Source organism: Falco rusticolus, chromosome 17 (genome assembly GCF_015220075.1).
Source record: "Falco rusticolus isolate bFalRus1 chromosome 17, bFalRus1.pri, whole genome shotgun sequence".
Taxonomy (NCBI): domain Eukaryota; kingdom Metazoa; phylum Chordata; class Aves; order Falconiformes; family Falconidae; genus Falco; species Falco rusticolus.
Genome location: NC_051203.1, coordinates 2,096,497 through 2,120,213, shown reverse-complemented (window position 1 = coordinate 2,120,213; position 23,717 = coordinate 2,096,497). Strand labels below are relative to the sequence as shown.

Below are 23,717 nucleotides of genomic sequence, written 5' to 3'. Positions count from 1 at the left end.
GGGGTGGCAGGGCCAGGGTATTCCCGCATTTGCTGCCATCTAACGGGAAAATTCAGCCTCGACCACCTCAACTCTTCTTATTTCGCGAGGAAATAAAAAAAAATACATTTTCCTGCACCCTCCCACTGCTGCCCGGCAAGGCAGCACCCTCCGCACATAAACCCCAGAAATTCAGGTGAAGAGCAAAGCGGCTCCGATGGATGCTCCAGCGCACACACGGCTGGGAGGCACCATGGAGCCCCCCAAAAAGCACATTTTGGGGTTGACCAGGCTAAAATGGTGCTTCTCTTCCCATGCAGCATATGTGCAACATGCGCTTGAATTTATATGATTTTAACATAAACCAGCAAAGCAGAAATAGTGAAAACGGGCCCCAAAAGCCTCAGGAAAAGCCATGGTTAGGGTACCCCAAACACCGGCTCCAGGCAGAGCTCTGGGCCGAGTCACATCAACTCCTCCTGAGGAGCTGCGGTCTCCAGGCTGCTCCCACTGCTCCATCGGGAAAAATATTTTATAATGAAATACGGGAAAGAGGGATTGGCATGGAACAGGAATATAAGTATATTGCATTAAGAAAGGAACGGGAATATAAATATATTGTATTAAGAAAGGAACGGGAATACAAGTATATTGCATTAAGAAAGGAACGGGAATATAAATATATTGTATTAAGAAAGGAAAGGGAATATAAGTATATTGCATTAAGAAAGGAATGGGAATATAAATATATTGCAAAGGAACAGGAATATAAGTATATTGCATTAAGAAAGGAATGGAAGCATAGATATATTGCATTAAGAAAGGAATGGGGGCATAAATATATTGCATTAAGAGAGGAACAGGAGCGTAAATATATTGCATTAAGGAAAAAAAAAAGTCTTTTAATGATGGAGCCAATGGAAGGTGGCTTGTGGAGGCTGCAGGAAGGCTTAGGTGCTGGAGTGGTGCAGAGGTGCCGGAGCGGTGAGATGGGGCATGCAGAGGAGAGAACTCGTCCCTAAAAGACTTAAAAATTCCTGTGCCACTGCCAAGTTGGACCCTGCCTGGTGGAGCTCATAACCCTGCCGTTTCTGAGTGTGAGCTTGGTCCACCAGCAGCCTCATTTCATCTCCACCTGCAAATCAACCCACCTGTCATTCCCACCGTCGGGTATCGCATGGAGCTGCTCCATCCAAAGGGATAATTCTGGGAGCAGCAGAACCAAGCAGCCTGCTCCCGCCCGGCTCCATGCCTTGCAGGTCTCTCCCACGGAGATTTGGCGTTGTCTGATAAAGGCTAAATTTAAACTGCAGTTTTTCCATCAACACGGACGTTAATTAGTCCCAGTCAGCCAGGCCTTTATTGGTACCGACGTCGGTACGTCGCGGAGCTTTGCAGTAGCTGCCCGCTGGGGAGTGCCAGGCAGCCCACGGATCCCACAACTGCTTGAAGCAGGGAAAGGGAAAACAGGTCCATAGACATGGCATCAGGAGCTCCCGAGCCTTGTTTCCTTGGAAAGCTGAGCTATAAACAGTTACAAACATGCAGAATGATTTTTTTTATATTTTTTTTAATATATAGTGTCATTAGAAAACCAACCCTTGTTGTCACAGTATTTTTGTCAAGCAGAAACTGGCTACTATTATGCTTTGCCAAAATATACATATAAATAATGACAACAAAAAGCAAACTCATCCGAGCAGAATTATTCCCCCAAATCCACATGTAAGCGTAGCCTTTAAATACATCTGTTGAGCTGCTGGGCAGCAACACAACACATGCAATATATAAAAATACTGAAATAAACCACTTATATTCTTATTTATTTAGTCTGGATGTCTTTCTCTGCAAAAGTATAGTTCTCTGCATCAAGCTGTAAAAAGAAAAAAGAAAAAAAACCAACAACTGGCAATTGTGACATGGTCTTGTTTAGATTTTTCATGCTGCGTTTTAAAACTGATCCAGGATATAAAGAAGCGGCCACAGTTGCAGCAGGGCAGGGTGCAGCACCTTGCTCTTCCCTGCCCACCCTGAGACGGCTGCAATAGTGCAAAAATAGTGCAAAAAAGAGTTTTTGCTAGCATTTACCTGACCATACATTCCGCCAGCCCGGTGCTCTTTCAATTAGCCTGGACCTGCTTTTTTTTTTTTGATTTATTTTGAGCAAAGTTTTTAGTAGTTTTCCATCAAAACCCGTTACTGCTCACCGGCACGATGGACCAGGAAAGGGCAAAACCAGCTTTGCTGTGCCTGATCGGAAAGACTGAGCAAGTGCTTTTAGGATATATTGTGTATCTCGTCGTTCCAGACCCAATCTGATCGGATGACAAAGCCAGAGCAAAAGCCACCACTGCACAGCAGCACCGACCCCAACCCCCTCGTTTTATCCCTTGGCCTTCGGGTGACTCCCCGATGTTCATTCCTGTTATCCCAAGACTCAGCTTTGCTCCCTGCTGCTTCCCAGTGTCATTCCAGCACCTCCGACCCAGCTGGGTTCCTTTTCTGCCTCATTCCTTAGCCCGGGTTTTGTCTCCTGAAGAACGAGGTGAATTTTCCTACTTCGGGAAATCCGCCCATTTTGGAGGGCTCGTGTGCTGTGGGATAACGGCAGGAGATGGACGGGGAAGGGGCTGGGGGACAGCCAGTTCCTCCACAGTGGCTTTTGCTCAGCATCCCGGGGACATGAGGGGGGGAAGGCACAGGTGGGGGGAGAGGTGGTGCCTCAGGGCTACTTGTATGCTTTTCTGGCTGTTGCTGCAGTTTCAGATCACAGCGAGGGCTCTGACCACATCAGCAGCAGCCCTTTTTCTTCTGGGGTGGCTTTGGTACCTCTTCTGCCTTAGCTTTCAACTCATCCTCACGAACTTTGAGCAACCTGGAAGAAAAGGAAGCAAATTAGCCAGGTGTTACCCCCCCAGTTTGTATCCCTGTGCTATATGTCTCGACAAACATCGGGAAAGGATGCTCAGCGTGGCTGGAAGGAGTTAGGAGCCTTCCCGGCTCATGATTTGAGAACCATGGGTTCTGCTAAAAAATGCCAACCTAAATCAAATCGCAGGCAGAATTTATTTCAGTCAACCCGTGGAGAAACCAGCAGCATCCTGAAAAAGGTTAATTTCATTAATGTCCTTGCCATGCTGGCTGTTCAGGAGACAGCGCTCATCCCCGGCTCATTCCAGCCCTGCACACGCTGCTCCGAGTTCTCCCCACGTCTGGGCACAGGGAGTCTCTGGTGATGCTAACACCCTGGTATTTGGAGTTAAAAAAGCCAGGAGGGAGCCCAGTAAATTCAGGACAGCTGGCAAAATCCAAGCACATGGCTCACCTGATGAGGCTGACCATGGACTCGGAGACGTTGTGGCCTGAGGCAGCGCTGCATTCATAAAACATGAGCTGATGCTCCTGCAAGACACAGAGCCCGGGGAGAAATGTAATATTCTTGCATTGGAATAGCTTAATATAACCATGGGACAGTCACAGTCAAGGGGGAACAGGAGGGTCTCGAGGAAACAAATAACTCAATAACTTATTTACTGGGGTATGAGGGTGAAATCCAGCTTTTCTGGTAGCTGCAACACCAACTTTTAATACCGAGGAAAAGGCTGCAGACAGAGCAAGGCGTGATGCTCTTGGGTTAGCAGAGAAAATACGGAGATGTAACTAGGTGTTCCCATGTCTTTCGTGCCTGTCAGTGACTGGTTTGGGGGAAAAAAAAGCATCTGACCCCCAATCCTGCCATCTCCATTTGTAAACTGGTCAACAGATACTGGCCCAAATCCATAAATTTTAAAATTAAGTTGGTAAAGGTGAGATTCTTCTTGCCTAATTTTTATTACTCATCTATAGTTGAAGAGTTTAATCACCCTTTAAGCTTTTCAGTATCTTTAAAACAGGACAGGCTTAGTGGTTTTAGTATTTAAGTGATGCTGGGAAGACAGGTGATGCTTCACAGCAAAGATAAGAGAAGCTGAAAACGTTTTGATTTACAGATCCAGTTCCATAAACTGTTTTACTGGGATGGTGCTGATCAAAATGAAGACGGCAAGGGGAAAGCAAGGCAGGGAGGGGTGAGAGATGGGTTCAGGGACCACTTTGCACCACGGATGCACGGAAGGCGAGTTAAGGGCTTTCATGTTCCTCCGGGTGCTCAGGCTGGGGGCACCCACCCTCAACTGTCCTGCCTCGCTCGGGCGCGCAGCACATCACGGCAGGACCAGCACCCACCTTGGCCAAGCGCTCACCCTCCTTCGTAGGGACCCGTCTCTCCGCAGCGCAGTCCGTTTTGTTCCCGAGAAGCAGAACAGCAACTCCCTCCTCTGCTCCCTCCTGGGCCATGAGAGAGGGAGGGTCAGGAGCGTGTCACCCTGCCTCGAATCACAGCCAGGGGTACCATGAAGGATGCCCACACGTTTGGGCACATAAAACCATAAATTCTTAAACGAGTTCAATAGCATTTAAGAAAGTGATTTATTTTTTTTCTTCCCCTTTAAATCATCTGTCCTGGTCTATTAACAGGGCAGGACAACTGGATGAGTTGCCCTTGTAGCGAATTCCCTTTGTGCTCAACCTCAGGAACCCTCTGGAGGATGCTCGGGCTGGGATTTATGGGCACTGAGCCAGGCGACATCCCATTTTGTTCCATTTGTTTTTGAACACTGGCTTTGTACTTGACTGGAAATCTCTGACAAGAAGTTTTTAGTAAGACACAAGTTACGTCCCATTTCCCAGGACTCAAAGTGGACTATTCTTCATTTAAAAGTGTTCTTAAAATAACTTTCAACATTTTCCATTTCCCTGTGGGGTTTTTAATTTTTAAAAAAAGTTGATCATTATCGCAATGATGCTATCAACAAATTACCCCAGGAAACACTTCAAAAATGTGAAAGTTATCAGTATGAATTTAAATCCTCCGAGAAAAAATATTTTCTAGCCAAAGCAAAGCAGAACACCCTTTACAAGGGGCTTGGTCCCCCCAGCTGTCCATCCCTAACTGGTGGCAGAGGGTGGGCTGATCTTGGGGTCACCACCGGTTCCAAGACTTCGGGGGCAGAACGAGGTTTTCCCGTTTCACCCACCTGGATGCAGCTCAGCCAGTACCGCACGTCCGAGAAGGAGTACTCCGATGTGATGTCGTACATCAGCACCACCCCGTCCGCTTTCCGAAAAAACTGCTTGGTGACACTGTGGTACCTGCGTGCATGTTAAACCATCACCGATACGGTCCAAAGGAGGTTTTGCCTAGGAGCGATCTGAAATCCCAGTGGGAAAGCTGGGAATGCGCGTCTACAAAAAAAGGCAAAGCCCAGATTTTGCTCTTATCCTGATTGCTGAGGCTGTACAAACAGCCCAAGTGCTTGTTTATATCTTAATTACTTCCTTTATTATGCTTTATCAGATCACATACTGCAAAGTCCCTCCTGACCCTTGCTCAGCAAAGCCAGCATCGTCCATCACCACGGCATCCGCCAGGAAAAAGAAAACCACAGGCTGCTCTCCGCAAGCAGACAGCACAGCACCTCACCTTTCCTGACCAGCTGAGTCCCACAGGCGGAGAGCAAAGCGCCTGTTGTCCACGATGAGGTGTTTGATCTGATAATCCAGCCCTAGGGAACACAAAGAGGGATGTTCTGATGCTGTAGCGTTCAGCCCTGTGGCAGGGGATGGATGGAGAAGGCCCGTGGGGCAGTTGTGGTCTGAGGCTGCAGCTCAAGGGCCTCATCCCAAGAGAACCTCCAGGTTTTAGCTCTTTAGTGGTGGGATTTTGGGAAGGTCTCTGATCTCACAATGAATAAAACCAGGTTGGTTAAGAGAGGAAAACACAGAGGAAAGGCAAAGCAGAGAGAAAAGCACTGGGGCTGCCGGTATCGGTGCCCTAGAGAGGGCATGGAGGACCAGCACCGCCTGCTCATGAGCATCCAGACGTGTGATGCTGGTGGTCCTACGTGGTCCTTGGTTGCATTGCACGCTTGGCATGAGCTGTAACATGCGTGTAGCGAACACCAGCAGCTTGCGGGGTGGAGGGAAGGGAATGGCAATGGAGACCCCCAGGTGGGTGCAGAGCTGTGCTGGAGAGGAGCTGGAGGACACCTACCTACTGTGGCAGTGAGGTGCGGGTTGAAGGTGTCGGCGTGCAAGCGGTACAGGAACGATGTTTTGCCCACATGGGAGTCCCCAACAAAGAGCACGTTGTAGAGGTGGTCTGGGTCCAGGGGGGCTTCAGGACAACCCCTCAGGGCAGCTCCTGACCAACCTGCAGTCACAGCCCTTGGCTCTCCTGGGCTGGGCTCACCTTCTGAGCTTGTTTTCCACCCAGCCTCTTGCATCTTCTCCTGTTGACCAACACTGAGGTCTTCGCTCTGTTCTGGCAAGAGCCGCCCCTGGGGCTGGGTGCTGCTGTGGGCTGCATCCCCCAGTGCACAGTCTCTGAAGACCATCCCCAGCTGATCATTCCCAGCATCTTCCTCCTGTTGGACCCTCGTGTGAAGGGTTAATGCTGGTGGCACCTCTTGTTTTGGAGGCTCAGCAGGTCTGGCAGCTACCTGCTCTGTTTCCATCACATGCTGTGGCTTCTCCTCCGGCTGCTGGGAAGCAGCATGAACCACCATGACCTTATCTGCCTGTGCGGAGACCTGCTCCTGGAGCTCGCTTTGGGCTGCCTGTCCCGAAGCACGTAGCTGCCACACATCTGGAACGAGAACATCCTCCTGCATCGCTGTTCCCAGCTTTAGCGTGCTGATTTGTAACGGCACCTCAGAGACGGGGGGAGCCAGCGCAGACACAGGGTCATCACAGCCTTGCTTTGGCCCTAGACCCTGAGGTTCCACTAAACTCCTTGCCCCTGCCTCCAGCGCCTCTGCCTGCACCACTTCCAGCCCTGGAGCTCCATCCAGAGGCCTGCCCTCCGCAGCAATCCTCCCTCCCCGCAGTAATCCCAGAGTCTGGGGATCCTCCAGGATCTGCCCATCCTGGCCAGTGAGTGCTCCCAGCTTTGCTCCCGGCTCAGGACCCTTGCCAGCAGTGGCGTGCTCAGGGCATGAAGCACCCTCAGCCGGGGGGGACACGTGTGCCCCCGCAGCAGCTCCCTCCCAAGGACCCCTGGTGTGGGCAGCACACAGACCTGCCTCTGGACCCGGAGCCTGGCTCTGCTCCACTGCCCACAGCCCAGCGGCGCCCAGGGGTGCCAGATCTGCCCCCATGCTCCATCCTGAGGTTGATTTCAGCTCCTCCTCCTCTGTAGGTGGCTGCACTTTTGCATCAGTGCCCTGAGCCTCCAGCGTGCCCAGGATGACAGCCTCCTCCCCTGGCCGCACGCCCGCAGCAGCCCCCTCTCCCTGCGGATCAAGCCCAGGCTCGTGGGGCAGCTCACGCTCACCCTCTGCTCGTTCCCCATCCTCAGCCTCCTCTATGAGATGTATGGCTGCAGGCTCTCCCCCTTGATGGGGGGTTTCTGGGCTGGCACCCCCAGGCAGCTGCACATCTGCCTGGGCATCCTCTGCCTCCACCAGTTCCAGTAGCTCTGCTCTGTCGCCCTGAGCCAGGGGTTGCACATCTGGAGCCACGCTCACTCCCTGCTCTGTCCCTGGGGAACTGACCTCGCTCAGGAGCTGCAGACCTGACTCCAAGCTTCCTTCTGGAGCCAGTCTGAGCTCATCCACCTCTGCAACCAGCTGCACGTTGCCATCAGTGCCCTGAGCCTCCAGCGTGCCCAGGATGACAGCCTCCTCCCCTGGCCGCACGCCCGCAGCAGCCCCCTCTCCCTGCGGATCAAGCCCAGGCTCGTGGGGCAGCTCACGCTCACCCTCTGCTCGTTCCCCATCCTCAGCCTCCTCTACAAGATGTATGGCTGCTCCTTGGGGGGTTTCTGGGCTGGTACCCCCATGCAGCCGTGCGTCTGCCTGGGCATCCTCTGCCTCCACCAGTTCCAGTGCCTGAGCCTTAACTGGGAACATCCCACACGGGTCTGGGCTCCCTGCAGATGTTCCTGCTGGGGAAGGGCCCTCGCCGTGCACCGCAGCAGCGCCCATTTCTCCCCCCAGCCCTAACTCTGGTTTATCCTCCTCCCCCAGCGGCTGCACCCCCGGAGCCCCCCTCCCTCCCTGCTCCAGCCCCCAGGAGCCGACCTCACTCGGGGGCTGCAGAGCTGCCTCCACCTCTGCAAGCAGCTGCACGTAGGCATCGCCGCTCTGCGCCTCCAGCGGTTGCACATCTGTTCCCGCTCCACCTTCCTGCACACGGGTGGGTGGCAATGCCACTGGCCATGGCGCCCCTGCACCCATGTGCCCCCCCCATGACGTGTCTCCCCCTGCAGACTCACCGGGTGGCTCCATCACCCTGAGCCACATTACCTCCACCTCGGCCTCGGCCCCGGCTCTGCTGCTCCCTCCTCGCTGAGCCTGGGCTGGCAGCACGTCAGCATCCCAGGCTTCTCCCGGGAGCTGCAGCTCCTCCAGCATCCCGGGGCCAGGAGCCACCGTCACCTCGGGGAAGGCACCATCACCCTGGGCTGCTCCCATTTGCATCTCATCCTGGGATGGTGGCTCTGGCTCCAGGTGCTCTCCTGGCTTTATTTCAAGTCTCTCGGAGAGCCCCAATGGCAGGGCAGCCTCTTCCCCCAGCGCCGTGCCCGTGGGCTGCGCACACTCACCCGGAGCCACAGCTGGATGAGGCTCATCCGTGGTGAGCCACCATCCCACTACCAGGCCTGCCTCCCCGGCCTCAGGTGGCCCCACACCTGCCTCCAGATTTTCTCCCTGGCTTAATGCCACTTCCTCAGATTCTCCCAGGACCTGTGCCTTTTCCCAGCCTGTTTTTTCCTGCGTCCATCCTGCTCCCTCCACCTCCATCCATGCCTGCTCCCCTGCCTCCATCCATGCCTGCTCCCCTGCCTCCATCCGTGTCTCCTCTCCTGCCTCCATCCGTGCCTGCTCTCCTGCCTCCATCCGTGCCTCCTGCTCCCCTGCCTCCATCCGTGCCTCCTGCTCTCCTGCCTCCATCCATGCCTGCTCCCCTGCCTCCATCCGTGTCTCCTGCTCTCCTGCCTCCATCCGTGCCTCCTGCTCCCCTGCCTCCATCCGTGCCTGCTCTCCTGCCTCCATCCGTGCCTCCTGCTCCCCTGCCTCCATCCGTGCCTCCTGCTCCCCTGCCTCCATCCGTGCCTCCTGCTCTCCTGCCTCCATCCATGCCTGCTCTCCTGCCTCCATCCGTGCCTCCTGCTCCCCTGCCTCCATCCGTGCCTCCTGCTCCCCTGCCTCCATCCGTGCCTCCTGCTCTCCTGCCTCCATCCATGCCTGCTCCCCTGCCTCCATCCGTGTCTCCTGCTCTCCTGCCTCCATCCATGCCTGCTCTCCTGCCTCCATCCGTGCCTCCTGCTCTCCTGCCTCCATCCATGCCTGCTCTCCTGCCTCCATCCGTGCCTCCTGCTCCCCTGCCTCCATCTGTGCCTCCTGCTCCCCTGCCTCCATCCGTGCCTCCTGCTCTCCTGCCTCCATCCATGCCTGCTCCCCTGCCTCCATCCGTGTCTCCTGCTCTCCTGCCTCCATCCGTGCCTCCTGCTCTCCTGCCTCCATCCGTGCCTCCTGCTCTCCTGCCTCCATCCATGCCTGCTCTCCTGCCTCCATCCGTGTCTCCTGCTCTCCTGCCTCCATCCGTGCCTCCTGCTCTCCTGCCTCCATCCGTGCCTCCTGCTCCCCTGCCTCCATCTGTGCCTCCTGCTCTCCTGCCTCCATCCGTGCCTCCTGCTCTCCTGCCTCCATCCATGCCTGCTCTCCTGCCTCCATCCGTGCCTCCTGCTCCCCTGCCTCCATCCGTGCCTCCTGCTCTCCTGCCTCCATCCATGCCTGCTCCCCTGCCTCCATCTGTGCCTCCTGCTCCCCTGCCTCCATCTGTGCCTCCTGCTCCCCTGCCTCCATCCGTGCCTCCTGCTCTCCTGCCTCCATCCATGCCTGCTCCCCTGCCTCCATCCGTGCCTCCTGCTCTCCTGCCTCCATCCGTGCCTCCTGCTCCCCTGCCTCCATCTGTGCCTCCTGCTCTCCTGCCTCCATCCGTGCCTCCTGCTCTCCTGCCTCCATCCGTGCCTGCTCTCCTGCCTCCATCCATGCCTCCTGCTCCCCTGCCTCCATCCGTGCCTCCTGCTCTCCTGCCTCCATCCATGCCTGCTCCCCTGCCTCCATCTGTGCCTCCTGCTCCCCTGCCTCCATCTGTGCCTCCTGCTCTCCTGCCTCCATCCGTGCCTCCTGCTCTCCTGCCTCCATCCGTGCCTCCTGCTCTCCTGCCTCCATGCTTTCTCCCAGTGCTCCTTGCAGATGCTCAGCCACCTGTAACATCAGCTCCTTCGCACCAGCACCTTTTCCTTGTGAGAATAACATCCTCTGCACCTCCTCCGGGCTCTCCCCCTGCTCTGCCCCTGGCTCCTGATCCCTGAGGTGCCCAGCTCCCATGGACGCACCAGCCTGTGTCACGTCTGGAGCACAAAGCTCAGCCGCAGCTGGTCCCTCGTTCAGGTCTCCTTCAAACACCTTGTGACCGGTGTGGCTGGGGAGGGCGTCTGGCAGGACCCCAGGAGTTGTGCCTTGGGCTGTGCCTTTCTCCAGCCCCATTTGGGGCTCAGCGTCATCCTGGAGGTGATGGGCAGTGTCTGCCGGTGTGGGGGGTGCACCCAGTGCCTGTGGCTTCAGCTGTTTGCTCAGAGCCACTATTGCATCATTCATCTCTCTTAGCAAAGAGCTTTGGTCAGAAAAGCATTCCTCCTTCAGAGATTCTGGGAAGGGGTCCTCTTCTGCAGAGCTTGCTCTCCTCGGGGAGCCCAGAAGGCTTATTTCTGCTGGCTGCATTTCCCAAACCCTGGAGAAGGCAGAAAATGCAGGGGTCAGCCCAGTCCCCACGTTGGGCTCCATCTCCCTCCTGCCCACCTGGGCTGATACCAGGGGGTCTCTGATCTACGCCCCCCCCCCCCCCCCATCCCTCTCCAAACCCCATTTCATTGAGCCCCCGGGTGTACTGGAGGCTCACGTGGGCAGCGATGGTGACAGGGAAAGGGGGATGCACACCCACGGAGCCTGACCCAGGGCCGTATCCTGCCCAGCAAGTGAGCGTGCCTCTTCCCAGGCTCCGCGTTCACACTATCGGAGATGAAAAGACAACTCCTGGCCAGATGTGCTGGGTGCCTGAGCCAAGGGGGTGATGCAGGGCGACAAGCTGGGGCAAGAGATCTGATCTCTGGGGTGAGAGATGAGCGAGTGGAAAAGGAGCATTAAAGGGACTAAATATCGTGTTTTCCCTGGGGAGGGTGGAGGACTTGGTGCTCAGCACCAGCTCGCAGACCTCGGGAGCGCAAGCTGAAGCAGCAGCTGGTGCTCAGGACCCCTTACACTCGGTGGGTGCTCAGGACCCCTTACACTTGGTGGGTGCTCTTGGATTTGGGCTTGCCGCCGTGGGACCCGAGCCTGATCCGCATCTCGGAGCGGTATTTCTCTCTCTTCTCTGGACTCATCTGCAGTGAACAGGGTGGGAAGAGGAGAGAGAAAAGCGTTGGGCGAGGGAGCGCTTCTACCTGAATCGATGCTGAGCTCTCTGGCAGGTATCCAGGTGTACTCACCCAAAATCTTGGGGGTACCAGCACTAAGGGGCTGCTACCCCCCTCCCTTCCCAAACACCTGTATGGCACCATGCCGACCCAGTTTGAGCAAGCTTTTAGGGGAGGCACTGCCTCTGCTGCAGCAGCACCCCGTGCTCTTGGGCTCTCCGGCAGCCCCAGACCAAACAGCACAAGGCTCCGGAGCACGGACACCCTGTCCCATCCCCATGCTCCCAGTTGAAGTACCTGTGGGGACACTGGTGTCTCGCCAGGCAGCTCTGCCACCGCTCTGTCCCTGCAAACACAGAGCACAGGGGTGAAAGTGGCAATTGCATCCCATTCACCACGTCCATCCCTGCCCCAGGAGCAGCAATGGGCTGGAGCAGGACAGCAAAACCCACGACCCATGGATCAGTCCCGGCTGGGTCCCTCTGGGTGAAGGACATCCCCATCTCTGCTGGCACTGCCCTCAGGAGACACGTTCAGTGCGTGGTGCTGACAGTCCTGGCTTTTTTTCTGATGCTTTTCACATCAAGCCACGCTTAATCTGCACCGTGGAGACCATTGAAGCACCGTGATGGCTGAGACCCATCAAACTCATTTCTCCATCTGCTGCAACCCCCAGGGGCAAATCACGGCACGAAGAGGGACACGATGCTCACTCAGCTCCTCACCCCAGCTCCTCCGCCTGCTCCCAAGCCACGGCTGCTCTCGCTGTCCGCAGGCGCCCGTGGGTCTGCTGGAGCTGCTGGTGGAGGTGCTGCAGGCGGTCCTCCAGCACCCGGTTGCTCTCCTCCAGCTGCTGGTTTTCGGTGCTGGTGGCTTGCTGCGTGCTGCGGAGGCTGCGGCACCGTGTCTCCAGCTGCGGGATGGCAACCAGGACACTCACACCCCGCCAGAACCCCCGTGCAAAACAAAAATAAATAAAAAAAAAAAAGGTGGATAACCTTCTCCTCTAGACCTGGGGCTGAATTTCCCTGCCACCCCCCAAGAGTGGTGGGTGGGAAACTCAGCTTGGGTCGTCTGGGGATGGAGGGGATGGCAAAGGTGGGGATGGAGGTCCTATGTGACAACCTGCATCAGGGGCTGGTGGGGACAGACCGGGATCAGCTGTACAGCTCCGTGCTGCTGTTACAGCCCGGCTGGGGTAGCCCATAGGCACAAAGGGGGGCTGGGGGCTGGGGGCTGGGGCCATCTCACCTCCATCTGCGCCGTGACCAAGCGCTGCACCTCCCTCTCGCTGGCATCCAGCACTCGCTGCAGCTCTGCGCCGTGCCGGTGGCTCCGGGCCATGCTCTGGGATGGCAACAAGGACATCAGCACCCACTCACCCATCTGGGAGCTGCCGTGGGGGGTCGGGGGTGCTGGATGCCCCCCGGCATGGGCAGCAAGGGGAGAGGAGCAGCCAGTGCCCCACCTCCTGCTCCAGCCGCTGCTGCTCCTGCCGAATCCGCTGCTCCAGGGCCTCGCAGAGCTGCTGCACCTCCTTGTCGTGCTCGGCCACGCGCCTGCTGGGGACAGCAGGGCCGGGGGGGGGGGTGGTCAGACCCTGCTGCAGTGGGTGCTGGCCCCTGGGACCCCACATCGCCCACGGGAGCTGCAGCCGGGTTTGCCTGGAGGGGTTCACCCCGCAAGGACCGTCCAGCAGCCCCAGTCCGGCACTTTTGCCATCCCACGAGTGACTGCAGAGGGAGCCGGACCCCAGACATCAGCTCCCAGGGAAACCTCCACTCCAGCCACTGGTGGAGAAGCACCCCAGTTTCTCCCTCCTTGGGTACGTCTCCACGGCTGGGGTGAGCAGGGGCCCCATCCCTGTCCCCATCCTTCGCACCCCGTCCCTCTCCGCTGCCCTGGCGTGACTCACGTGTTCAGGGTCACCTCCAATGCCGCCTTCTTGCTCCTGGCTTCCTGGATGCGGTGCCTCATCTTGGCCAGAAAGTCCTCCAGGTTGCCCAGGAGTTGGGGTTCATCCTGCCGGAGCTTCACCCAGAGCTGCCATATCTCCTGTCTGCTGGGAAAGGGGGGTTTTGTGGTGAGCATCCCCCCCCCCCGAACCCCCCCAAGCTGGGCCAGCTATGGGGTGCTGGGTCGTTTAGCTCGCACCGTTCAGGATGTGCGGTCCTGGGGGACAGGTGAGCATTGGGGTGATCGTGATCCTGTCCCCTGCTCCTGTGCTTGGGCCAAAGGCACCTCCAAGCCACTGCTGGGCTTGCTGCCTGCACGGAGACCTCCCGCCCCAAGCCTTTCCATCCTGCAGGACACCCATGGGTGCTAAACAGGGTGGCTTACTCATCAGAGACACTGTCCATGCCCAGCTGCTCCATAAAGGCGGCGAAGTGTCTCTGCTCCTCGCTGTCCGCCCCCTCCAACGCCGGGCTGGGGAGGACCAAGCGGACCCTCCGGGATGCTGTTTTCCGCCGGCGGTGGCCCATGGCAGCTTTGTGGGAGCTCAGGAACTGCCCTGCTGACAGATACCCCCAAACCCTCCGTGTCCGGCCAGGGGGACAACAAAGCCCAAACCCCAACACTTCTCACCCTGTGGCTCCAATAAGCCGCTGCAGCACAATAGAGCGAGTCATGGGCTGAGACCCAGGCACGGGGACACTTTTTGGGTCATCCTGTGCCACCCAGCAAGGGGAGAGTTTCAGGTTCCCCCTGGCAAAGCACCGAGGCTGTGTCCAGGATCAGCCCAGGCTGCTCGGAGATGCGTGCTGGCACTTACGGAGCCCGGCAGTGAACTCCTCAGTGCTTAACTGCCCGGTGCCGGCAGCATCCAGCCCATCGAAGACGAGCTCCAGCTCCTCTGTGCTGCACGGGAAATTTTCCTCCTGCAATTTCTAAAACCAAACCAAATCAGGGGAAAAACCTACCCATCATCCAGCTTCCAGCCACCCCGGTAGCATTTGACATCCCCATCCCATACCTGCATGTCCGAGCGGGTGACAAACCCCGCCTGGTCCTTGTCCCGCTCCCTGAAGATGTCCTGCACTCTCTGCACCATTTCGGATGCCCACGGGGGCTCTTCGCCAGGGCCGGGGGCTGCTGCCAGTGCCTCACCGGAGCCTTCACGCAGCTGCTTGCGCCGGCTGGAGCCCAAGCGCCGGCCCTTGGCAGCCGCCCGCCGCTCGGATGTGGCTGCTGGCTCCATCCTGCCAAGGGGCAAACCGGTGCTGAGCCTCGGCCGGCTCCCTGCTTGCCAGAGCCCTTTGCTCCGGCGTGGGGGGACCCAGCTAGAAACTCGTTTTGGATGGTGTGAAGGGCCCCAGGTTTGGCAATAGGAAGAGGCGCTTATCTCTGATTGCGCAGCACAAACGGAGCCTCCACCAGCAGCGAGCACCAGCCGTCCCTGCCGGCTTCAAGCCTAGCACCCGCCGGGCGAGCAGCTTCTCCTGCCACTGGCCAAGTGGTCACCCCAGATCTCCCCTGCTTTGCCCTGGCTACAGAGGACGCGCAGGGCACCGGCACTGCCGGGGCTCGAGGGCCAACCGGGAGGTGACACTGGCAAAGGACCAGCCAAGGCGATGCTGGAGGTCTGGGCAAGACGTGGCGGTTCTACCTGCATCCTCAAGCACATCAGCAGCTTTTAAAATTCCTCCCCCAGCTCTCAGGGCTGTGAGTCACCTCCGGGGAGAGCTGCCCGAGACCTCGGCTGCTTCTCATCACGCCTTCGTGCTTGCCCCGGCTTGTGGGAGTTGAGCTCAGGACCCCCCCACACCCCCGGCGCCCCCCTCCCCATCCTGGGTGGGTAGCAGCGTCACCAGCAGCCACCGTGCCATCGCCGTGAGGGTTGTTCTCTGCATGGCAAAGCCAAAAAACCAAACGAGGGAAACCGCAGCCCCGGAGAGCAGTGACGAGAGCGGGGGCCATGCTGGCGCCGGCCGCAGCCCAGCTTTCCGCTCCCCACCTGGGGAGACCCCCGGCTGTGCCAGCCCCCTGCCCCTTTCCTTTTGCAATGGCCATTCTACTAAATCCCCAAGTGCACCAAAAACGTGGGAATAAGCCCCAAACCCATCCTCTTCCCTTAAAGCATGAGGGTCTTGGGCAATTGCTGGAGTCCCACTGGACGCTGGGGCTGGGGGGGGCAGAAGCCAGGTGCCTTCTGGTGGTCCCAGCCTCCCAGAGAGCAGAAGTGGGAGCTCTGGGGGGCAAGTGGGGTTGTTTATGGTGTGGAGAAGCCCCCAGTTACCTGCCCCAGCCCTGGGGCGGGGGAGGGGTGGGGGGGGCAAGCTGAACCCACCGCACCAGAGAGGGACGGAATGAGAAGGGGGGGCTGGGCTGGGAGCTGCGCACCCCCCAGCCCTGGCTGTGCAGGGATCCCTGCGGCATTACTGATTCCTGGCGACCTGCCCCCCCCTCAAAACACCCCACGCTGCTCCCAGCCGTCAGAAAAGGGACACCAGACACAATCCCCCGACAGGTAGCGAGAAAAACCTCCCCCCAGCTCACTGGTAGGAATTAAAAATCAAGTTTTCCTGGCTTTTCTCTTGTTTAAGGTGATACAGGAGTTATCCCCGGAGCAGCAGAACTCACCTTTCCCACCTGCCGAGGGGGACCCTCAGGTCCGGGGTGCGCGGGCTGGCGAGGATGCTGCTCCCACGCCGAGGGTGTTCGTCCTGCCCCGTGCCGGGGTGCTCACCCCTCTCTTACCCAAGGCGGCTTTCCGTTTTCGGGTTACGCTCAACTGCCGGTGCTCACACGTTTCCTGTTTGCTACGTTGCAAGCGGGGTGCGGGAAGGGCCTGTCCGGAGGGTCCCTGTCCCCCCAGCCCCCCGATCCCAAAGCAGAGGCACCGGAGGCATCTCCAGCAGAATTCCCCATCCTTTCCTTCCGTATTTGCAATAGTCCAGCCAAGGCTGGGAGGCGTTTGGGGCAGAGGAAAAGCAGCAGAGAAACAGCAAACACTATTTTAAGAGCCCCAATAAGCCGAAGGACAAGACTTGATATAACCCGCCGGTTATAGCATCCTACCGAAGACCGGGCAAACCTGCAAACCTCCCCCACGAGGTTCTTTGGACCCAGGATTTGGAGGTTCCCCTTCGCTGTGCTGCTCACACCAACGTTTTTTCAAGGCTCCTGCCTGAATCATTAACTCAGTTTAAAGCTGGCACCAAACACGCCGACTGCCCCCACCCCCTGGCAAGGGCGTGGGGGGGGCAGGTGGGTTCTGTGCATTTTTCCCTCGCTTTAACTGCAAAATGAGAGAGATTCCAAGCAAGGGGAAATGCTAATTACTATCTCTAGGTTATAACTAGGATTCCCATCCCCTGGCTCACGGCGCAGGCATGGAGCAGGAGCCGTGGGGTGGAGGGTGATGCCCTCCCCGTCTCCCCCCATCCAAGCTGGGAACCGGCTGCGGGGGTGCCCAGCCCCATCGCACCCTCCTGGGACCCCAGCCCAGCAGCAGCCAGCTCAGGGGCGTCTGCAGGCGGGTGGAGGGCTCAGCTCTTTCTTCTCCGCTCTCCCAACAAAGCTGGCACTGGTTCTCCCAGGTGGAAGCAACCCCGCAGCCAGGCTGGGGTGCTCAGCTCGCAAAAGCCACCTCTGAACTCAGCTTGTCACCGTGTCTCGCAGCCCCCGGGGCTGTGCGCTGCCACATGAGGGCTGAATTTTGGCTTGGCTTTGCCTAAGGATGCTTTTTGGGGGAAAACCCCTCAATACCCCTGGGAGAGCTCCCCGATTCCTGTGCTCTGCCCAGCAAGACTCCGGCATCTTGCTCCCAGCTGCCGAGCCCTGCCAGCAGCCCGTGCTGCGGTGGGAGGGCACGATCCAGCCCCGAGGAGATGCCCAGCAGGTCCCAGTGAAAGGGGATTGAATATGGTGGGGAAAGGAGAGGAAGCGCCTGACCCTCCTCCCAGCCCCTCTCAGCCATCGTGGCAGGTTGGTCCCTGCGTCCTCGCTCTGCACTGAGGCTGGGCTGGGAAAGCAGCAAAATACAACCTGGGCTGCAAGCACAAGGTTTCCATCCATCCCTCAGCTGCTGGAAGCCCGGCACCGTTTTGCATCCCCAAAGCGGAGGGAACACGGTCCTCTTCGACCTGGGCGAGGAGATGCAGGGCTGGAGTCTCCCGGGGGGATGCAAAACTCCAGCAGAGGTACCAGCTCCCCCCCACCCAGCAGAGCCAGAGCCTGGCTGTCCTCAGAGCCCCACAAACGGTGACAAAGGACTATTTGCTGATTTATTTCTCGCTGCCTCCGCCGCTGCTCGTTGGGAGCAGCAGGCAGCAGCCAAGGGGGCTGCGAGGACTGACACGAGGAACATTAAAAGGGCTAAATCTGTAGGACTTGACTCAGCAGCAGCTAAAAGGCAGCAGGATTGTGCTCTGCAAACATTTCAAGGGGCATCAGCATGTGGGGGTGTCACCCAGCACCGTGGGGACCGGCAGGTGCCTTAGGGAGCCTCAGCTGAAGGATGACAGACGGTTGTTACCATCAAAATTTTGTTTTCACCTGGATCCTCTGCAAACAGGGTCATTTACCACATCAGCCGTAACGAGCTCACAGCCCACACGTGAGCCTTGCTCGGTCCTCAGAGGAAGCAGCTGACGGTGGATCCAGGGGATCCAGTCCTGGCATCCAGCAGCTCCAGTCTCAGCCAGGACTCGGTGCTGCCACAGCACGGGGCACCCAGGACCCCCTTAAGGGGGGGGTGGGGGGTGTGACCAGCTGGCCATGGCTAACAGCCACCTGCCCACGAGGCACTGAGGGTGAGGAGCAGAGGACCAGGGTCACAGCAAGGGAGGGGGAATTCTGTGAGCAGCAGAGGAGCCCACATGCACACAGGGGTCCCACGGTGAGATCCCACACGGCTTGCACTGGCAGCACCGATCCTGCACCCAGCTGTCCCAAGGAAGCAGAGCAAAGCATGTGGGTTGTGGGGAAGGTTTTGCCCCCCCCCCCGCTTGGATGTTTCATGGTGGAGAAGAGTCACCCAGGGCTGTACCAGCCCCTTCCCACAGCTGGGCTTGTGCTGCCACCAGCCCAAAGGCAGCACCCCCAGAGTGACCCCCTCACCCCCAAGCAGAGACCCCAACCAGAGCATCCTCCTCCCCACAGCCAGACCCTGCTCCCAGCACCACTCTCTATGAACCCAGAGACACGGCTTCCCTTACGCAAGGCGAGTGTTTATTCGGAGTTAACATTTGTAGACAAACAGGTATTTCCCCTTCCCCCCCATGCAGACTTAATAGCATTATTATTTTTCTTTTTTCATAAATAAAGATTTAGTGCTGGGAGCTTGCCAGCTTCACTGAGAGCAAAGTGCTTCATGGTGCAAGGCAGGTCGACCCCATCCCTTTTCTGCCTGGGACCATCTTGCACCGGTTTCCAGAGCCCAAATCCAGCAGAGCAGGAGATGAACCCCATGAAAGTGCTGAGACCTGACAGTGTCGAGTCCCTCAAGAGCAGGGACTCATCCTTCAGCGCTAGAACATCCCTTGGTCCCAGAGGCAACCAAAGCCACTCACCCTGCAGAGCTAGGTGAGGGTCCTCTCTCACCCAGGCCCAAAGGAGAAAAAAAAAGTCCAAGAAAAAAAAAAAGCTACAACTTCTTCTTTCGGTGTCATCCCTGCTGGTGAGCAGGATGCGTCCCTAGAGCAGTCCAGAGCCGGAGCAGGTAGCTCCCCAGCCTGGTGCCAGTGGTGATGGAGGCAGGAACATGGGGGCAAGCAGCACCACTCGACAAGCCAACAGGGTAAGGAAGTGGGGGGTTGGGTCAGCAGGGTGCAGGGGACCCCAAAGCCTCCCCCAGGCAGCGCTGGTCCCACAATGGCTGTGCCGAGCTCAGCACTGGGGACCTCCCGCGGGTTTGTCACCATCCGCAGCCCATCTGATGGGTGGTGGCACCATGAGCCACCCAAGGGCTCTCCAGGGAGCAGCGCTCCCTCTCCCAAGCAGCCGTGGGAAGGAGCAGTCCCCACATCGCTCTGCTTCCACGCACGGACAAGGGTTTACCACCCCTGGGTCCATCCTGCTGGCTAGAGGGCCACCACCACGTGCCAGCAACCAGGGTGTCCTCAGGGCCAGGCTGTCCCAGAGCTCTGCCCCGTGACCCTTTCTTAAGGCTATCTGGTGCCACCGGGTGGCTGGGACGCAAGTGTCCTCCACAGCCAGCCATCAGGCAGGGGAAGGACCACGGCTGGGCAGCAGGACGGTGCAAGGACGGTGCTTGGCCCCACCACTCCAGGGCAGGGGACACTTTCTTCTCTGCCAGCAGGGCAATACCTTGGTCCCACCAAGCCCATCTCAGTCCTCCTCCATTGGGCTACAAGCCTCAGCGTGGGCTACTCCTCTACATTGCACACAGTAGAGGTCCCTCAGGACCCCAGAGCTACTCATAAATAGGAAACTACAGACTCTACGTTGCTTCAGACAGGCAGCATATACAGTACAGGGTGGGGGAAGAAAGCCACGGACACCCCCCAGGGACATCAGCGTCAGCAGCTGGCCCCGAGCACTGTCACATCACGGCTTGGGCTTGTCGGGGACCATCCTCCGCTTGGAGCTGTAGAAGTCTGGAGGGCAGAAAGAGAGAGTCGGGAAGTGCCTCCAGCCTGCTGGGAGCAGCAGGGCAGGGAGAGGGGAGGTGTCCCCAAGGAAGGGTCCCAAAACCCAGCCCAGGTGGGACCCCCCCCTCAGAGCCACCCACCCCAAAGTCCCAGGGAGGAGAGCCTGTAGGTCTCCATCTCTTCTTTGGTCTCACTGGCATTGCCACCCCAGGCCCTGATCCTGGAGGACGGGCTCAGGCTGTGGGAACTGAAGGTACCGAACGATTTTTGGGGGCATCTTCAGCTATAAAACCCACAAGCCCAGTGCAAGCCCCCTGCCTGTCCCCCAGCAACCAAAATGCCCCCCGTTTGTGGCCTTTTCCCCTTGGAAGATTGATCCCCAGGAGAAATGCATGGAGGGTGGTCCCCTCCCCACACCCAGGCAGGGGTCTTGCACTCAAGTCCCCTCCATCTGTCCCTACCAGGAGAGCCATGACACCGCCAATGCCACCGAGCACGCACGGAGTGACACCAAACCTCCAGCACTCACCTTTCATGGTGGTCTGCCGACGTTTCAGGCCCTGTGGGGAACCAGCCCTGTAGACCTCCGAGCTCTGCTGAGATGCCTCAGGGCAAATCCTGCCAAGATGGTCCTTGGGGGGGACCTTGTGGACCAAGGAGCTCCTGCTCTCACTGCTGATGCCCGTGACCAGGCTGTGGACCTCCCGGGACGGTTGCTCAGCCAGGAAGACCCTCTCCCACTTGAACTGTCCTTCCAAGGGAGTCTCTGTCTCAAAGTTGAAGTTCCAGCGCTCCTGAACTTCCTCCAGGTGTTGCCTCATCAGGTCCTCAAAGTCATTCTTGAGTTGGTGGTGGTCCACAGGGCCAAAGAGGTTCCTGCATGCCTTGGTGCTGCATTGCATCTGCCCAGCCTTGCTGTGAGACAGGGGCATCGTGGCGGCTGGGAGGAAAGCAGAACAAGTTACTGGGGTGTTGGGCAAGGCACCCGCAAGCCCAAGGGCCAGCACACTTGCTACCAGAGCAAAGCACCCGGTAGCCAAGGTGGGACAGGCTGGGTTGGGCTCAGCAACAAGGCAGCCCAGAGGGGACCTCCATCTGCCAGCACACATCCTGGGCCCAGACACCTGGGATTTCAGCAGTGTCTTAGGGGGCAGAAGCTTGAGCATGACCAAGGTCAACCACCACAGCCTGGTGTGACACAGAAGGATGGGGAAGGTGCAGACGGTGCTCGCCATTCCCCCTCCAGCAGGTAAAGCCCTGCCGGGGCAGAGCATCCAGCATCCCGATGCTGCCGCCGGTTCCATCCATGACCCCACCGCAGTCTCACTTCCACGCGGGCACAAGGCAAGTGAAGCAACAGGGTGTTTTTCTGGCCAGGTTCTTCATCTCAAGAACCCAGGCCCAGTGGCAAGGAAGCCTTTTAAGCAACTGCAAAAACATGCCACAAGCTTGACCACTTGGTTTACCACCCTCCTTATCCGCAAGGAGCTGTTGGGCAACCAGAGACAAGACACTTTGTTTTTGTGTTTTGTTTTTTGTTTTTTTTTTCCCCCCTCAAACTGATGCCAAAAGCCTTGACCTTCATGGTTTTGGCAGAGTCTTCCCTTCCGAGCAGTCCCCCCCCCTCACACGTGCGGGGGGGGGGAGGCTAAGGGACCCCTCACGCCACCCACCCTCATGGGGAGCCTTGTTATCAGGGCAAAGCAAAGCAACGCTCTGGGATTTGACGGCTTGCAGAGCTAAGGCTTCATCCTGCTTGGATAACCAAGCTCATTAAATCTGCTTTAAAAAAAAAAATAAAAGCTTCATGGAAATAAAATCCCTCTGTACAAGATTGCTTTCTCATTGTCCACCAGATCTGGGACCCCCAAATCCACAGCAGATCGCCAGGCTCGCACCCCCAAACCTCCCCAGGGAGGGGGTGCTCAGCCTCCTGCAGGGATTTCTGCCCAAACTCAGCACCACCAGCCCCCCCGAGCCCAGCACCGCATTGCCAGGTGTGCCATCAGCACAGCTGGAGACCCTCCAGGCAGGGGGCTTGGGAGGGCCACATCGGTCCCCAGGGCCACCCCGACCCCTCTGCCCTGCTCCCAGAGTAAATTACATCCTGGAGTAAAAATAGCAATCCAGCTTCCCAAATCCAGCTTCCTATCTCCGGGCTGCCGGCGGCACAGCCGGGGTGACATCACTGAGCACAAGTCCCAGCATGTCCAGGCAAGCCCTGGCAGGTAGCGGGATGGGGACACACTCTGACACCCTGACCAGGCACCCCCGGCAGGGTTGGGCACCCACATCCCCCATCCTCATGCCACCCACGTCCCCCATCCCCCGGCCACCGCCAGGGCCCAGGTGCCACCCCACAGGAGGCAACAGCGTCACTCTGATTCATAATTCCACATCACCAGAGCCACCAGGGGCGAAGGGCCAAGGCCAGCCCCTCCCCCCCCAACCCCCATGTCCCCCCTGGGGGTGGCGATGCTTCCAGCAGCCCCTGCAAGGGCAGAGCTTTGGGGGTCCCCACGACACCGAGCGATGCAGGTGCATGGCTGCCTTAAGCCTCCCCCAGCCTGGCGACGCGGGCACTCCCGGGGAGAGGGGTACACACCCTCCCCCACCCCCACAGCCACCTGCAGCACCCAGGACCAGTTACACCAGTTGGGGAAGGCTTGCGGGGGGACGGGGACAGGAGGGGCTGGGAGCACAGCACCCCCGACGATGGATGGAGCCGGCAGCCGCTCACGGCACCGATGACCCTGGGGGGGAGGGGGGGAAGGGGGGGCCGGCGGAGCTAGGGGGTTGAAGACCCCCCCCCGTTGCCATGGCAACACCCCGTCGTCCCCCCCCCCTCGGTATGCTCCGCGGCGGGGGGCTCTGCGGCGACCGCAGCGCAGCCGGGGCGGAGGGGGGGGCACTCACCCACTCCCCCGGCACCGGGGGACGCGGACCTGGCCAGGAGCTGCCGCCCGTTCCCGTTGCGGCGCGTTCCCCTCCCCCCCGAGCCTGCACCGGTGACACCGACACCCACAGCCCCCCCCCGCGGTGACACCGACACCCACAGCCGCCGCCCCCCCGCGGTGACACCGACACCCACAGCCCCACCGGCTGCCGCCCGCACTCACCGTCGCGTCTCCCGACTGCCGGTGCCCGTCGCGCCGCGGTTTATAAGCGGAGGGACGGGGCGGGGCCTCCCCCCCCCCCCCCCCCCCCCCCGCTCCGGGATTTCCCTCCCGCCCAGCCCCGCCCAGCCCCGGGGGTGCCGCGACCGCCGTCACTGGGTGCGGGGACCCCCTGCCTCGGGGTGCTGCAGGGATCCCCCCCATCAGGGCATATAGGGAGCCCCCCATGAGACAGGGACCCCCTCACCAGGTGCTAGAGGGAGCCCCCCCCCCATTAGGAGATACAGGCACAGCACTCCACAGGGATTGCAGGGACACCCCCAGAAGGGGATGGAGGGACCCCCTTCCTTGGGGGGGTGTATGGACCTCCCCATTAGGGGATGGAGGGACTCCCCTACCAGGGGATGGAGGGACCCCCCCCATCAGAGGATACGGGGACCCACTTCCTATTGGGATGCAGGGATCCCCCCCAGAAGGAGATACTGGGACCTGCTTCCTGCAGGGGTGCCAGGATCCCCCCACGGGGGATACAGGGACCCCCCATTA

At 58.8% G+C, this 23,717-nt stretch overlaps 2 protein-coding genes across 3 annotated transcripts; both read right to left on the bottom strand.

The window, feature by feature from the left end:
* Nucleotides 1–1,518: 1,518 nt before the first annotated feature.
* Nucleotides 1,519–16,329, bottom strand: RAB44 (RAB44, member RAS oncogene family). 2 transcript variants are annotated; one of them, XM_037410723.1, is made up of 17 exons: nucleotides 16,082–16,329; nucleotides 14,475–14,700; nucleotides 14,274–14,388; nucleotides 13,841–14,012; nucleotides 13,416–13,559; nucleotides 12,969–13,062; nucleotides 12,752–12,847; nucleotides 12,226–12,413; nucleotides 11,798–11,846; nucleotides 11,373–11,467; nucleotides 10,424–10,818; nucleotides 6,071–6,664; nucleotides 5,501–5,582; nucleotides 5,055–5,169; nucleotides 4,204–4,305; nucleotides 3,305–3,381; nucleotides 1,519–2,854 (listed from the first exon to the last, which is right to left on the bottom strand). In XM_037410723.1, the coding sequence occupies exons 2-17, from the start codon at nucleotides 14,697–14,699 to the stop codon at nucleotides 2,770–2,772; spliced, it is 2,628 nt and encodes an 875-aa protein (XP_037266620.1). In that variant the 5' UTR covers nucleotide 14,700; nucleotides 16,082–16,329; the 3' UTR covers nucleotides 1,519–2,769. The 2 variants fall into 2 exon arrangements, with proteins under 2 accessions (XP_037266620.1, XP_037266621.1); XM_037410724.1 differs by having other exon boundaries at nucleotides 1,520–2,854; nucleotides 12,969–13,059; nucleotides 16,082–16,328.
* Nucleotides 16,330–18,651: 2,322 nt separating this feature from the next.
* CDKN1A (cyclin dependent kinase inhibitor 1A) lies at nucleotides 18,652–23,247 on the bottom strand. The gene is made up of 3 exons (XM_037410701.1): nucleotides 23,175–23,247; nucleotides 20,585–20,995; nucleotides 18,652–20,061 (listed from the first exon to the last, which is right to left on the bottom strand). Exons 2-3 carry the CDS (start codon nucleotides 20,985–20,987, stop codon nucleotides 20,012–20,014), a joined length of 453 nt encoding a protein of 150 aa, XP_037266598.1. The 5' UTR covers nucleotides 20,988–20,995; nucleotides 23,175–23,247; the 3' UTR covers nucleotides 18,652–20,011.
* Nucleotides 23,248–23,717: the final 470 nt, after the last annotated feature.

Bases quoted from the DNA above. Each gene is read 5' to 3' on its own strand.
- RAB44 (XM_037410723.1), bottom strand. From the start codon at position 14,699: ATGGAGCCAGCAGCCACATCCGAGCGGCGGGCGGCTGCCAAGGGCCGG. The intron at 6,665-10,423 runs GTGCGTCCATGG...TTCTCGTTCCAG, and splicing joins TCCAGACGTGACACAGGCTG to ATGTGTGGCAGCTACGTGCT. The intron at 2,855-3,304 runs GTGAGCCATGTG...CTTTTCTTCCAG, and splicing joins TCCATGGTCAGCCTCATCAG to GTTGCTCAAAGTTCGTGAGG.
- CDKN1A (XM_037410701.1), bottom strand. From the start codon at position 20,987: ATGCCCCTGTCTCACAGCAAGGCTGGGCAGATGCAATGCAGCACCAAG. The intron at 20,062-20,584 runs GTGAGTGCTGGA...TCTGCCCTCCAG, and splicing joins TCGGCAGACCACCATGAAAG to ACTTCTACAGCTCCAAGCGG.